Here is a 16092-nt window from a genome sequence, read left to right on the forward strand (position 1 = left end):
TCAGTGCGTGTTGAGTGGCCCAGGGGGGCAGAAAAGGGCCCTGAGGAGCTCCTTGTGCCAGGGGCACGGGTTAGTCATGGGCTCCTTGTAAACCTCAGAGAGAAGGACACGACTGCTCCCAGCAGCCTTTGGAACCAAAAGCCCTGCACGATGATTATTTGTGTGTTTGGGGAGAGGAAATGCGTAAATTGCTTTCCCATTAGTGAATAACCAGGAAATAAACAGAGGAGACCTTGTTTAAAATGTTTGTTTTGTTCTGATGGTGCAGATAAGCAGCTGGGAGAGCTCTCAAGTTGGACTGCTCTCCCTGAGTCATCCCAGCTTTGTCTGGATGTCGAAGGCCTCGTGCTGAACACAGCACTGGAGCCCTGCAAATGGATGCAGATGATTTAGAAACTTGAGGAATTATTGCAACTGCTCATTTGCCATTTTCAGGTTCTAGAGCACTTCCTGCATTTGGCTGGTTTCATCCCTGTTGGATGAAATGGTGCTTGGAACATAAAAGGAGAAGGCACTGGGGCAGCCAGCAGCAGTGGCATCAATTCCTGTCTTTGAGGGACAGCTCAGAGGGGACGTGGATTTGGGAATGGCTGTGCTGGGAGGCTGATCTGCATGGACACACATCCACAGGGGTGGACAGACCATTCCATGGAAGGCAATTGAACTCCTTTAGTTAGGACTACATGGAGAGCTGGTTGAGTCTTGGAAGGGTAGTAAAGTGAAAGTGCTTCCTTTTACTCTTTGGTCAGGAAGATGCTCAGGTTTAAAGCCCAAGGATCAGCTCCACTAACACTAGGGAGACATCCCCTCAGTGGGGGAGCTGCCACATCTGCCCTGCTGGGATCTGTGGGATCACTGGAGAAGTCCCAGGTGCAGCCCAGGGAATGGGCAGCTGGTTGTGGGATGTGCTGCCTTGGGAAATCTCAGCTGGCTTTGCTGCAAAGGCATTGCAGATTCACAGCCAGCAGCAAAGGAGAGGGCAAAGGGCTCCATTTGCCATGTCAGGGGGTAAATAATTATAAATCATTAATTCAACAGCTCTATAGCAGGTGTATGTGCCTAGTACAGCTCTCAGTAACACGTGCTGTGCTTTGTTGCCTGTGCTGAGATTACTTTTAAATTATGAGTGTTTTAATCAGCATCATATTAATATAACAGCAGTGTATGTTGATTGCAGTGAGATAACACTGAAAAGGCACTGAGAAACCAGAAGTTGTTTAAGTGGAGCATTTGGCTTCCTCTGAAGCCCTGACAAAACACGGGTTCCCCTCTCACAAGTGTTGTTCTGCATCAGTCCGTGATGTGGGTTTGTATCTGTGCACTTTCACCAAATAAAGCACAGGCTCATTAGTTCCCAGGCCCTGCTGCAGCAATGTAGGATGCAGCCACAGGAATCTCAGGAAGGCAGCAAAGGCAACAAGGCAAACAAAAATGTGGGTTTAGGACAGAAAGAATCTCACCATGTGGATAGGGAAATATGTAAAAGGTCCCTAAACCCCATCCCTAGGAGAACTTGGAAGCCTAAATGTGGCAGGTTTGGCTTGCAACACTGGGAGTCTCTCTGGAATAATCCCATAATCCCAGCATCATATCAGGAGCACAGAGATACTGATCAGACATGCAGATCTTTAGAAATCAGAGAAATAATGAGCTGAAACTGGGGCAGTATCCTCTGTTGTGTGATGTCTGGTCTGCTCTGGCACATGAATCTTTCTGCCCCTAAGGTCAGGATGTTTGGGCTATCAGGAACATGCAGGAGACATCTGTAGAGTTTTCCTAAGTGCTGAAGTAGCTGAGTGCTGATTTCAGCCAGAGCTGGACACTTAGGCTGATTCCTCATCTCTTGGGGCTTCCCCTCCCAGGGATTTTGTCTGGAGGCACAGATGCTCCAGCTGTGGAGTGAGCAGCCCAGGGGATGTGAGTCCCCAGAGAGCGACATGCTTGCACTGATAGATTTTTAATACATTGTCATTTGATTATTTCTTGTCATTATCCCTTCCCCAATCATTCCAAAAGAGGCTTACAGAGGAGATGGAGACTGCACCAACAGCCCTTCCCTCTGCTATTGTGTAGCTGCCAGCTAAAATGGATAGAGCTAATTTTTCCTTGGAATTAGGTTCTGTGCTGAGATTGCTGGTGCAGTAATTTTACAAAATGCTCATCTTTCCTGCTTTAAATGTGCCCAGCTCAGGAGGGACAGGCAGGTGTTACTGTACCACAGCCCTTTAATGGGCTCTGGAGGCAAGAGGGTGGTTTCAGTCCCCAGGACATATTTAATCTTGTAACATCTTTTACTGCATTTAATAGCCTGTCCTACATCTTAATCACTCAGTGTAGAGAAATTAATCCAAACCCTCCTTTTGTCCTGATAATTTTAAATCTCCACTGAGTTTGCCCAGGTTGGCCTGTCTTCCTCTGGCAGTTCCCCAGCTTCTGCCCATGCTTGCTCATGGGAATGCTCCTCATTGCTCCTCACAGAGCTGGGTAATTGTGCACATCTTGCTGCTTTTTCCCTTGGATGCTTACTGCTTTGGTAACTTTTCCTGCTGTGTTTACAGGAGGCTTTGGATGCTGTGTGCACACCACAGTTCATGCAGGATGCTCCTATTGCAGGGAATGAAGCATCAGCAGGATCAGAAATGAGGCAAGGAGCTGCAAACAGAGCCTGAGAGTGGCCCTGCTGCCCCTCCTGCTTTCCTGGCACTGCCTGCTGCCCAAACATCTCTTGGAGCCCTGCATCTCCATCCAAATTTACCCCACGTACACCCAGAACAGGGACTGTTGGCTTCACTCTCGTGGGGAGGAGGAAGAGTTGTGGGCTGGCTGTTCCCCCACATATTCATGTGGCTATTGATCTTTGTTGTGAGTTTTGGCATCTCTTTTGTAGTTGTAACAAGAAAATGTTCAATGGTTCAATGGTTTCAGTAATGAGAGAGCTTCTATTTCTGTACTCTAAGGAACATTGTTTGAATTTGGGATTGAGTCACTCAGTTACCCGTAAAAGAGGAGGTTACAGGTTGGATAACTGCCTCCTAACAAGGCACTAGATGAACATAAAAATGATTGAGAGGTTTGGTCTGATTCACAATTCCTGGAGATGTAGTTTTCAGGTTTGGCCTAAGCTGCAGTTTGCCAGGAAAGCCAGTGTATTATTAACTTGAGATTGCTGTACCAGTGGTGAAATTCTCACCTAAATTTTCTAAACTATGTCTCTTCAACATCTGATGATTGGAGCTTGTGAAATACAATTTTATGAGCTAAGAAAAGTGGCTATGAGTGTCTGTAGAGAGTTGTGGGGATTCTGAATGACCTTTAGTGCATGTATTTGGTGTCTCAGTCAGTTTGACCCTCTGGTTTTTGCACAAATCTTGCTGTTGCTGGGAAGCTTTGTATTTTTATTTACAGCATTTTTTCATTTTCTGCGAATGTTCATTTTACAGAGGCACAGCAGAACTGGGAGAAGCTGGAGGTGGCTCTGTGGATACAGTGGGTTCTCAGTGGCCACAGGTTTGCAGGGGACCCAGGGCCTTTTCAGCAAGGGACACTTAAAAGATGCAATTCCATGTGACCAGGAGGCACAGATGTGAGGTTGAGATTCCCGTGTGAAATCAGCTGGAAAGCTGGAAAAGGCAAGCCTGAGAAGAGCCTGGCTTGGGGAAGGGAGGAGATGAGGGCACTGGGTTGGAGAGATGATGGGTGCTTCATCTCCCTTCCTTCCCTAAGCAAAGCTGCTCTCAGCCAGTGCCTTTTCCAGCCTTCCATTGGATTCCATGCAGGAGCCTGCTGAACATCCACCCCCCTTCCCTTCTGCTGTGTTTCCAGGCCAGGGGCTGTGCCTGCTCTTGGGGACATCCTGATGAGCCCAGGAGAGTGTGGTGGCACAGGACAAACCTGCGTGCTTGAGTAAATGGAGCCAATAAAGATTTTACCCACCATAAACCACAGCCAGTCAATACCAAAACAAGCTGAAAGCCAGTGGGAAAGGCTTCAGCAACAGCATAATGGATTTGATTTTCTCTGCTTCCATCAATACTGTGCCAAATGCATTTAGCACAGGCTGAAGGGGAGCTAACAGAGCATCAAACAGGCCAGCAAGGAAAGCCCTGCTGTTGTCACCTCTAGCACCAAAAAACCCCCAACAAAGCAAGGTTAGTGTTTCAGCAGCCCATTAGTGTGACAGTGCTGTCCAGCTGTTAGCAAGAGCGTTGCCTCAGCTGACATCTGAGATAATTTTTAGGTGCTCCTATAGTTGAATCCTTTATTCTCCATGCAAGGTTTTAAAACCTTTTTTTAAGCTTCTTTTTTTTCCAGGTGAGTTCAACTGTAAATTTTGTTGCACCTAAAGCTAAATGTGCAACAAAATCTCCAGCCTAAATCAGTAATGTTCTTAAGTAGAAGCCGACATTACATTTCTAGCAAGTTGTGTCACAGAGAGTATTTGGGTGACCTGGGGCATTCCTTGGTGACCTGGGGAAGAAGGAAAGCCTTGGGAGAGCTTCAGCACAGGGCTGTGTGTGCACAGTCAGCCCAGACCTGCTCACTAAACTGCCTGATCCACAGTGGCACCTAAATCCAGGCAAATGCAAACACCATGGAGTCTGAGTCAGACCCCATCACTGAATTGGTAAAGACAAGGCAAGGGCTGCCTTAAGATAAGGAGAGTGTGCTTTTTTTTCTAATAAATAGTTAATCTGTGATTAAAAGCTGCTGCACCTGAGAAAACACACTGTTTTTGTGTGAAATCTGAATAAAATTCTCTGATTGCAGAGATAAGGTAATTAGCACCTGCCTGTGTGTAATGTGTGCTGAAATGGGGAAACATGGCACATGGTGCCTGAGAAGTGTCAGGGCTGCCACTGCATCCTGGATATTTGAACCAGCATGTGCCAACTTTCCCTTTGCTAGGATTCAGTTTTGACACACTTGGTGAACTAGCTCAGCTTAGTTAATGATATTTTTAATTACTGGGAGAAGTCAAGAATTGCTGGATCCATAATCATGAGGAATCTGAGCTTGGGGCCGGAGAATTTCAGACAACAGCAAGAACTGAGAAATGCAAACCCTGCCTTAGTGCCACGGTGCTCACTGTCCCAAAACTTCCTGAGAATATCTGCCTTTGTTGTAAAAAGCTCCTAAACATTCTGGTGAGCTTAATAAAATCCTGCCTTGGGCAGATGTCTTTCTTTCTACATGGTAGCACTAATCCCAGCGTCGCTGCGTCGCGTTGCGGGGGAAATCGGCTGCGCTCGAACGAGGAGTTCTCCAGCACTTCTTCAGTGAGGGATGTTATGTAAGATGTGCAGCCCTGATAGAAAATCATAGGAGACAGGGCTAAAAATGACCTTGGGAGGTCTTCTGATCCTGCCCTGGGGAGGTGGACGCTGCCAGCGCTGAGTGCAAGGGGTGTGAATTGCTGAGAGTGTAAATGCAACAGTGCCATTTTATTTTTTTATATCTGAGCAAGGTAGCTGAAAGGGGATGGATTGCAGTGATAGCATGTCTCAGTCATGAATATTAATATTGAGGCAATTAAATCTGATGACTAGGAATTCTAGGACAGGGAGATGGTTTGCATGTCATTGAATCTGCTCCCCAGTTAGCAGAGAAACCCTTTCCTAAATGTGTGGAGCTGCCAGGCAGTTACAGGAGGGTTTAGAGTACCCCTTGCACAACCTTGGTTTTCATTTCCCATTTATTAAAAGATTATTTAGTTGTCACTGCAGTATGCTGGGTGTGCATTTGAATGACCAAAATCTGATTTGATGTGCAATTATTAAATTCCTGCCAGCACAGTGCAGGAATCTCAAAGGTATTTCCCAACCTAGTTAATTCTGTGATTCTGGAAGAGCAGCATAACAAATGGAGTTTGTTAAGTTGGATGTACCTCAACCAAACCCTTGCTGCCACACATCAAAATATCCCTACACCCAACATGCTGAATCCTTTGCCCAGGTGAACTGTTGGCATTTTCCCTCATTCATACCCTCAATATTTGAAAATGTGCCTTGGGATGTGGCTCCCAATGATTCTGGAGAGCTCCTTTAGGAACATGAATATCAAAGCAGGAAGTGCTGCTTGTAACAGTGAATTTTGCATTATCACCAAATCATGTTTTTCCATTTTCTGGCCATGAGGATGTGAGGACTGCCTCAGAGCAGCCTTCTGTCCAGCTCTTGGGTCTCCCATTCTGTCTTACCCTCAAATATTCCTCTGTTGGATAAAATCCCTTTCACCTGCCATACTGAGCTTGTTACTCCAGCTCCTATGAACAAGCAGAAAAGTAGGTTGAACCTCTGGGTTTTTGCCTTCTGTGGGGTTCTCATCCCTTTTCCAGGGATCTAATAAGTGTGTAGAGGGTCTCAGACTTTAAGATGTTCTCCAGTGCAGTCCCACAGCTGCCTGTGAGCTGTAAGCCTCCAAAAAACAACAAAACAAAACAAACCCAGAAAGAAAAAGGAAAAGATCAGAATTTAACATGACATCCTCACCCATTCTAAAACAGCAGAGGATAATCTGGCTTAAAGAATATTATGAATTCCTTGCTAGACTGAGACCAGGCAGTCATATAAAAATGGATAAATCCAATGCACAAATATGCCTTTGGCAGCAATGGAAGTGTCTGATAAAGTCTGACATAACCCCAAAATATCTCCTTGCTTCAAGAGTGTGGATGTCAAAAGAAAAAGAGATCAGCTACGTAAATATTGATGTTCTCTTACAACATGTTAGAGTGACAGATGTGGAGAGAGAGTGAATTGTCACTGAATTTCCCTAAGAGCAAGATATTTCTGTGTCACTAATAGCTCAGAAAATTGTTTTATTTCAGCCCTGGAATGAAGCACTGCATGTTGATCTTGTTCTCAGTGATGTTAAGAGCACGAGAAGCTCATTTGGTGGTAACTCATTCCTGAGAATGGGATTTTTTTCCTAATTGTTACACCCTTAGCAATGCCTCACAAAGGGAGATGGGAGGAGTGGAAATCTTGTAACCAAGGGGCCCCCAGGGGTCGAATGTGGCAGTAATGACATGAGCCACTGACTGTCCTGCTTGCACAGTTTGTTCCAGAGCAGAAGAGATGGATCATACAGGACTTCTCATAAACACTTTTAGTGCAACTTTTGTTTGGTTGGGTGTTTTTTAAGTTTGTGGGCAGTGTTTCACTTTATGTGTTTTCAGTTTCTCCATCTGCTATGTCCTTGACTGACTTTTCTGCTCATTTTTCCTCTAAGCTCATAACACCCCAGCATAAATATATTAACAGATCCTGAAATATATATGTGTCTAGTCTATGTGTCAAGCAGACTCACATACATTAGGATTTGCTTGCTCAAGCCTTTGGTAGATGACCTAATTTTCCCTTTTAATCAGATTACAAGAGAGATTTAAGTAACTGTTTCACACTTTAAAAGGGTTAAGAGGCACAGAGATTCCAGACCAAATCCTCAGCTGGCATGGGGAAGTTGAGAACTGAGGCAGAGTTGTGTGACTTGAAGCAGCAGGGATCTCTGCTCTGGACTCTCGACAGATGAGTGAAGGAATAAAAGTAATAAGAGGCAGCAGATGTTGCCAGGAGGTGTGTGTTATCTGAGGAGATAAGGAATGCTCAGCCAGGAAATCACAGAGGCTTGGAGCAGAAGAGAATCCAGAGGGGAGCTCACATGGAGGGAACTGGTGGGCACAGCAGGGACATGAAGTCCAAACCCACACTGACACAGCAGTGAACTTCTAACCAAGGAATTTAGGGCTGGCCAGTGCCAGAGGGAGCTCCTGGTCCAGCCCCTCTGACATAACGAGTGCTCAGGAGCCATCTCACATGGAAAACAGCAGAGGGAAGGGTTGGGATGTGCTGGGGGCTGCTGGCTGTGACGTGAGGGAGCTCCTGCAGCTCTTCCCAGGAGTGCCTTTGCTGGGAAGGAGCTGATTTGGTGGGAGGGTCCCTGTCGTTGGGAGTTAATTGAATGAGCTGTTCATCTCCTAAGTGCTCATCTGAGCCGGGCTCAGCAGCTCTCCAGAGATGCACCCATCACTAACTATGAAAATCCTCACGCAGCAGAGCCTGCAGAACCTCAGATTACCTCTTCCTCTTTTATTGCACAAGGCTATTTTTAATCCAGTGCCTGGCTGGGCATTAATCATCTTTGACAAATTACTATTTGTTGTCTTCATGTTGTGTAAATTCCCATGCATATTTTAGCCTATTGCAGTCTCGTAAGAGCAGTAAGTAACACCTGATTTCCCTTATTTTACGGGCAGGCTGCAGTAGTGTTGAGCTATCAGAGGAAATTCATGCCCAAATTCATCTGTCAATTTAACCCAGTGAACAGCTGTGCTGTCAATGCAGCTTTGAAGGGCTGTATCAGCCATCAGCAGTGCCCCGATACCCATGGATTCCATACCATCAATCACCAATTTTGCTAATTACATGGCAGTGTGAGTACAAATGTGTGATGGGAATTGACATCTCAGAGGAAGCTGAGTGGATCACTGAGTCAGGAATGAGTACATGCAGAATTCCACCTACACACAGAGAGGTGCAAGAGTCGCAGCAGTTTTTCTGCACCTTTTTTCTTACACTTGAGTGCTACATTCCTGGACATGTCTCTTAGATCCAGGACTTTAAGAGCAGCACTTCTAAGTGACCCAAGAAATGTCTAATGGGTCACTTAGAAAAAGCTCGTGGGTGCTTTTAGTGCCGGATCAAGGATCTCCTCTTCTTATGTCAAGTTCTTGGGAGTGGACTGGGAGTGACTCCTGTCCTTCACAATGCACCAAAGGTTGCCCTTGTGGAGGTCAGTGAGAGACTGGTGGGCAGAGCAAGCAGGGTTTGCTCTCTGTGCACTTCTGAGGCAGTGGGAGCCTGTCCCTGGCATGTGGGGGAGAGGAGGACGTGCTGGGAGCTGCACTGTGCCCAGGCAGGTCCTGCTGTCCACCAGCTGGGGATGTCCCAGGCCCTGGGGACACACGGCTGCTTCCCAGCCCAGCCCCGGCTGTGGCAGCAGGACCAGTGGGATAGTGCATGATCCATGTGGAGAGCTTCCAGGTGGGGTTGGAAAACTCAAGCCTGTGCTGTCTTTCTGTGAGATTCCTTGGGGATGGGTTGGAAAACTCAAGGCTGTGTTGTCTTTCTGTGAGATTTCTTGGGAATGGGTTGGAAAACTCAAGCCGGTGCTGTCTTTCTGTGAGATTCCTTGGGTCTGAGAAAGGACCACTTAAGGTGCAGAATGACAAAAACAAGGAATTGATCAGTTGCAGGATCAGTGTTGTTTGCTCTGCCCTGGGAGAGCAGAGTGAGATGTTCCATGGATGTTTGAGAGAGGCAGCCTGCTGCGAGTACAAGTGAGAACGCGGCGCAGGCTCTGGCACTGGTGAACACAAGCAGATCTCTGTGGATAATACGAGTTTTTTTCTGTTTGATTTTTTAGAATCAACCTTGTCCTATGTTAGGCAGCTGGAGGCCAGAGTAAGACAGCTGGAGGAGGAAAATCGCATGCTGCCCCAGGTGGGTGCCAGCCCCGCGGGAGTGCCTGGGCTGCAGGGGACCAGCAGCCCCTGTCCCTGCTGCCCTGGAACACTCAGACACCCAAGGGCTCTCACATCTGTTTGCTCATCGTGCTGTGTTTAACTAGGGGGTTCATTTAAGGCTGTGACAATGCTTTCATTAATTATTTTTTCCTTTGCAGGCTTTGATACCTTGTTAAGAAAAATTTCCTGGAAACTGCTACTTCTAATTAATTAATTAATGGTTTGGGAATCACAGTGAACTGACCCTTTGCATTCTGGTTTTATTCCAAGAGGTTCTTGTTAAAATGTCAACTACTTTTTATAGTTAAATATTCACCAAATATTTTGCTCTGAAAGTACAAACATTATAATTAATAATTGGGTTATATTATTTCTAATACTTGGAGGACTATATTAGCTACATTAATGCAAGGCTGAAATTCAATTGAATAAATAAGCAAATATGGTGTTAAAGGTTTTCCTCACATGTTTCTAAGAATGAAAAAATTTTAAGTCTGGTACAAATGAATCAAAGACACTTGTAATCTTCATATATGCACATACTTACTAGAATGTGTTTCTATTATATTTGATGAAATAATCCTTAGAAAAATCCATCAGGTCTTCAAATGATGTTGCCCACTGGAAAAGAAAAGAAGTTGGATTTTGTTTAAATTGAACACTGGTCTTTGGTCTGGTGAAGAAAAGTGCCTTTTGTTGGACTTAGTACCATTGTTTGACTGTAAAATCCAAGGTAACAGTGATGTATAAGAAGTAAAATCTACTGGCTCAGATTTATTGCTTTTTTCCTGGGGCAGATTTTAGGTAAAGTGTGGTGGCTTTTCCCCTCACCTTTCATGTGACAGTTGGAAGGGCCTCTACAGCTCTTTGCTTGGTGACCTTGGGCACTTTGCTTCTCTCTACCCTAATTTTTGGATCTGGAAAAGAAGGACAGCAAGAAATGTCTGCTCATTAACATGTAAACAGTTTTTAGTAGGAAAGACAAAGGTTGATCCTCAGTGAAAATGAATATTATTTTCTTTTCAAGAATGGTTTTCAGGGCAAATGTCAACAAACCCACCCAAAAATACTGTGTGGTTTGTCTTGGGTCTGGAACAACACTGGGAGATAAATTGTGCAGAACATTCTTCATGGGCCAAATCTTTAGAAGTGTCCGTGTGTTTTATGTTTGATTTGTCTGGATTTGAGGTGCTGAGGCAGAACCCATAAAAAGCATTCCCAAATCTTACCAAAAACCTGGAACACCCACCCTGTGTGCATTGGGTTCAGTGAAAATACCTTGGCTGGGGTGCCAAACCAGGGAATAGTCCCAGTAAAAACAGCCTGGCACCTAAGCCTGTAGCTGTTGCAAAAACCATTGAAACAAAATATGCTGAGGGTGGGGTTTTGAAGGGGAAGAGCGAGGAGAGCAAGCCTGGAAACTGCTTTTTGTTTTCAAAGAGCCAGGTCAGTTTGTCTTATGTGTGGTTTTATTGGCACAAGGATCTGTGGTAGAGTTCTGAAAAATTATCTCATATCTCTGGGTACTTCATTCTAAGACTTAATGAGTGGCAAGAGTTCACATTTCCTGGCATATTTTACTCTTCCTCCTGGTTGAAGTCATGGCTTTGGGGAGAGGCAGGAAGTGCAGACACCGAGCTTATTCTGACTTTGCTCTCATCACCTCAGTGTTGCATTTACCCGAGTTTGTTTTGGGGGTTTGTTATTCCTGTGGGTCCCACCTAGAACGTGCTCATCTCAGTGGTGATCAGGCCCTGTCACAAAGACAAGGATGCAGGGTGGAAATGCATAAACTCCTGGCACTGCTTTGATTCCATTTAATGGGAGGAATGGGAGTTTGTTGGGCATGAAGCCAAGCCAAGTGCTTTTGACAAATAAACTGAAAATCTACAACAAGCTCTACAACTGATGAAGGTTTTTGGCACGGCCCTTACTCAGTTTCAGTGTCCTGCCTTAAAATTTCAGCACTGCCTCCATGAGAGATGCCTTTTGCTTTTTGGATAGTCCCTCTCTGATGGGGTGCTGGGGCACTGGGAGGGTTTGGGAATTGCAGAATTGCACTTAGGAGAGAGGTGAGAACTCACAGCCCTGAGTGTGACACCTCTGCTGTCTCAGCTGAAGAGCCCTGGCCTTGTCTCAGGCTTTTTTCTCTCCTCCTGCCACACTTTTCTTCTTTTTCCTCTCTGTTTTCAGTATCCTTTCTTCTCCCCCTTTTCTGCTTGTGTGCCACTCACGGAAATGCACTGACACATTTGTTGACATCTCTCCAGACAAATCATTCTGTTCCTCTGTCACTTAGATGTGGTTCTTTTCCAATTTCTTTTGCTTTGCTTGTCTCCCTCCATATTGTATTAGTTTTCTTTTCAAAACCCCACAGACCTCTAATGTAAAGGTTTTATTAATATTTAGTGGCAAGGGCATTTCCAAAGCAAATGGTTTTAAGTGCTGCCATCGCTGTTCAAATGGAACCTGAGTCTCAGCTCACTCTGCTGTACCAAAGGGCTGCTTTGTCAGGGGAATTGCAGTACCACCACTGAGTCAATATTTTAGTTTGATCAGGTAATAGAAAAGGTATAAAAATGGGACTATTCACTTAAGCCTGTTAATGTCACTTGCTGTGCTGCACAGTTGTTGAGAAGGTGGTTCAGAGCATAGGAGGGGGTTTCAGAGTTACAAAGACTTGCAGGTTGCTGCTTTGGTGAGAGCTGTTCTTTTGCTGTTGTTGTTCTGTTTTCCTTCTCTCCAATAACAAGATATGATCCAGACCTTTCAGTTTCTGGCCACAAACAGGACTTTTGAGCATGAAAGCAGATACTTTCCAAGATTAATGGCAAGCAGCTGGGTCTTCTGTTGGGAATGCCAGACCGTGCTGGCTGTGACCAGGCCGAGGGGTGAGCAGCTTGCCCTGGTGCTCCTCAAACACTCCTGTGGGCAAGGCTGTGTGACAGCAGGGCCTGGGGGCTGCAGGGCTTGAGCAAGAACACTTCTGGTTTGCTGGGTGGAGTTCAGGCCAGAGCAGTTCCCCGTGGGGCTGAGGCAGGAGCAGCACACGGGCTCTGGCAGTGCCTTCTGCTGACTCAAAGCACACGTGGAGCTTCAGCACCACTGGGGACTGGGCTGTGCAGCTGACACTGAACAGGGAAATGCAGCATCAGCAGTGCTCTAACCACCTACAGCGTGGTGACCCTGGCTGGAGGCCAGGTGCCCACCAAAGCTGCTCCAGCACTCCCTTCCTCAGCTGCTCAGGGGCAGAAAACACAGCAGCAGGCTCATGGGTTGAGATAAGGACAGGGACAGATCACTCCCCTGTTCTGCCATGGCCAGAAGAGAGAAATTAGTTCAATTCATTACCACCCTAATCACAGCAGGATAAGGAGAAATAGAGACTAAATCTTAAAACACTTTCCCCTCACCTCTCCCTTCTTCCCTGCCTTGGCTTTACTCCTGATTTTCTCTATCTCCTCCCCATCAGCAGTGCAGGGTGGACAGGGCACTGTTTCCTCCTTAAATATGTACCTTGTGTGCACTGAGCTGCAGGCCTGAGAACTGGGAAGCCATCCCTAAAGCCTCCCCATTACTAAAACCCTAAATCTTCCCCCACCACTCAACTCTTGTCACACCAGTCCACTACCCCAGGACATAACACCTATGCTGCTGTAATAAAGATGCTCAGAGATAATTAATAAAACATGTAGGGATCAAAGATTGGATTTGGATCCAGCTGCAGCTCCCTGGGATGTGACAGCCCTGTTATGTCAGTGGGTAACTTCAGAGGCCTGGAAAGAGGAGTGTCCTGCCAGAGTTGCTGTGGTGCATGACTGCTCCCTGTGCCTTGTGCTGGGGAAGCCAGAGCAGGATCTGGCATCCACACACCAATTAGCTGAAGATATCCCTGAGTTTTTGTGGGGTGGTATTTCAGGGCTGATCAGCTCAGCTGAAATGCTCTGGGAATGTGGACATCTGTCATATAATGACAGTGAATGCATTTGCAAAAGACAAACTTGGCAAGTCACCCAATTTAAATTGCTTCAGTTCTTATTTGTTTCACGGGAGGAGGAGGAGGAGACTTTTCCCCTTCCAGCTCTTTGTCCTTGTAATTCAGCTTTCCCTGTCAGTGAAGGGGAGGGAAAACATTGCCAGGGTGCTGCAGACAGTGCCAGTGGGGCTGGAGTTGGGATGCAGGGAATGAGCTCCTGGCTCCCAAGCACAGGGCCGGGAGGCAGTTCTGCTGCTGGGCTCAACTGGAGCCCTCCTGCTCCCTCCCACCTGGGCTCTGCTGCCTCTGTTTCCTCATTCTTGCCTTTCCAAGGCTTCTGGTCCTTTCCCATCTCTTTTTGCTGCGTTTCTTTCACTTGCACTGTCCTTCAGGCCCTTTTTTGGGGGGATTGCATCCTTGTTAGTCCATTCCAGTTCTGGCATGTTAAACTGGGAAATGGCAGGCATGACTCTGAGGCACACATTAGGTTTTTTTTAAGCTCTTCCAACATTTCCATTTCCTTCTTTCTTCCCCCTTCCATTAGATTATCACATTTTATTTCAACCCATTTCCAAATCTTTCAAAAACCTTTCTCTGAGGTCTGTGTTTTTTATTTTTCCCTTTTCAAGATATTTTGTAATTATAAATCTAATTAGAAGATGGGAACTGTTTGGTTAGTGTTTTTTTCCTAAAATCTGTGTCACTCACAATCCTATAGTGTTTGTCTCCTGCCTTCCTTAGCATGTAGAATAGGGAATCCTTCAACCAAAATGTAATTAAAAGCCATGGAACAAACTGATGTTTCCTAATCATGTCATCAAATATTTGCTGAAAGAAAGTTAATCAAGAGCACCCACACACCCACCCAGTTCCTCCATTGCTCCCATCCCCAGTGTAAATTAAGAGGCCTAAATTCATTAGTAAAGGGCTCCTCCAATTCCCAGTGCTGAGGTTCTGGGCAGAGCCTTTATCTCAGGTGTCCATTGTGCTTGACAAGACAAGAGCTCATGAGCTCCAAGTTACCAAAACACAAGTTCAAGAAGGACTTGGTGTACAGAGAGTTGCAGCTCTCAGAGGAGAGATATTGATTTTTTCCAGTTATAACTCTAAAAGTCTGGAATTACTTTGTACTCAGGGTTTTCTAGTAGACTCTACAGAATCTTCTAGATTTTACATGTGTGGTCTCCAAGGTTTGGAACTGTCACAGCCCAGAACATTTTTCTCTTGCCTGTTCATTATCAAAAGAGGTTTCTGAAGGGCCTGCTGGAAAAAGCTGTTTCTGAGGGGATGAAGCTAGCAATGGTTTTGGCCACTCAAAAATCTGAGTGTGCCTCCAACCCACTGTGAGAGTGTGTGGATTTTGGCAGCAAGTTTCTGCTGAGGTCTTTGAGGACAGGTGAAAAACTGCAGTGTTTGAAGAATATGTATTTTAATTGACAGGAATGTTCCCTAAAAAAATGTCACTGTTTTCTTTAGTGTGTTATTAATCCAGCAGAGCAACATGCTGCAGTTATTACTTTCTGGTTTTCCTTTCTCCTGCCTGTTTGAAACAAGCTGACAAACACTGTCTGTGTTTGCTTGGAGCTGTACAGGGAAATTGAGGGCTGGAAAAATCAGGGAAAAAAGCTTTGAAAGTCAGGTAGTGATTGAACTGGTGTGGCAGCTAGCCAGCAGGAAGGATCTGCTTCCCAGTAAAGCACTTGCCTCTGGGATAAGAGGCTGCTGCACAGTGAGGTGGGGCTTGGATGGGGAGTGAACAGAGCAGTGCCCAGCAGGCAGGAAAATTCTGCTCTCTTGGAAGCTTTGATGAGGTGACTGTGAGTGTCCTTGGGGCAGCCATGGACTCCTTCTCCCTTCCTGCCTCTCCCTGCGTGCCAGGCACCTCTGGAGGGGCTGGCACGTGGACTGAGCTGGGCACTGGGCTGGGCACTACAGTGGCTTTCATTCATGACTGTCCTTTTCAACAATATAGATTGGAAAAAATGAAGCTTTCTACTGACTTAAGCAGAAAAGCTCATTATTAATCTTCTCCATCACAAAATACCCTGTTTTACACAGGGGTCTTTATTCTGACCCTGACCAGGGTACAGTGCAGGGAAAATAGCCTGAGTAGTAACATTTTGCAGTTAGTGTGAGTGAAATGCTGAATTTCCATTCATCTGGGCTTTTTGTGAGGTGATATTACAGGGCTGAGTCAGATTTCCTGTTCTTTCCATTCACTAGAGCCCGTTTTGGCATTAGATATTTTGTAGATTTACTTCTAACAGCAAATGGATCTGTGCATTCAGGGATCCTGATCCTTGTGGGAAGCCATACAGAGGATATAGTGTGGGTTTTACCTGCTCTCTGCAGTGACAGATCCCTGTAGGCTCAGAAGGGCCATGTGCACACTGCTGTGCTTGGGCACAAGGGCTGCCCAGGGCCAGTAGGGAAGGCTGCTTGTGTGGGATGAGCAAAAAAGTCAATTATTTCTCAAGTGCTGATGTTGTATAGTGCTGTTTGTTCACAATTACTCCAGATTTTTAAAGTTTATAGAGCTTTCAGCACTACAGAGCTATGACTTCATCCCTCCTGTCTGATTTGGACCCACTTT

General features: G+C 45.7%; 1 protein-coding gene across 5 annotated transcripts in view; it reads left to right on the forward strand.

Moving 5' to 3' along the window:
* The window catches only part of CCDC85A (coiled-coil domain containing 85A), a 67420-nt gene that overhangs the window by 40981 nt on the left and 10347 nt on the right, over window positions 1–16092 (forward strand). For 3 of the 5 annotated variants that reach the window (XM_064415585.1, XM_064415580.1, XM_064415581.1), the window contains exon 3: window positions 9424–9500. The exons of 1 other annotated variant lie outside the window; for it this stretch is intronic. In XM_064415585.1, coding sequence (XP_064271655.1) covers window positions 9424–9500 — 77 coding nt within the window. Of the gene's footprint in view, window positions 1–9423; window positions 9501–9681; window positions 12545–16092 lie in introns of those variants that run through there. One more of the 5 variants, XM_064415582.1, reaches the window with a different exon arrangement.

The sequence above is a fragment of the Passer domesticus genome, chromosome 3, assembly GCF_036417665.1.
Source record: "Passer domesticus isolate bPasDom1 chromosome 3, bPasDom1.hap1, whole genome shotgun sequence".
In the NCBI taxonomy this organism is placed as follows: domain Eukaryota; kingdom Metazoa; phylum Chordata; class Aves; order Passeriformes; family Passeridae; genus Passer; species Passer domesticus.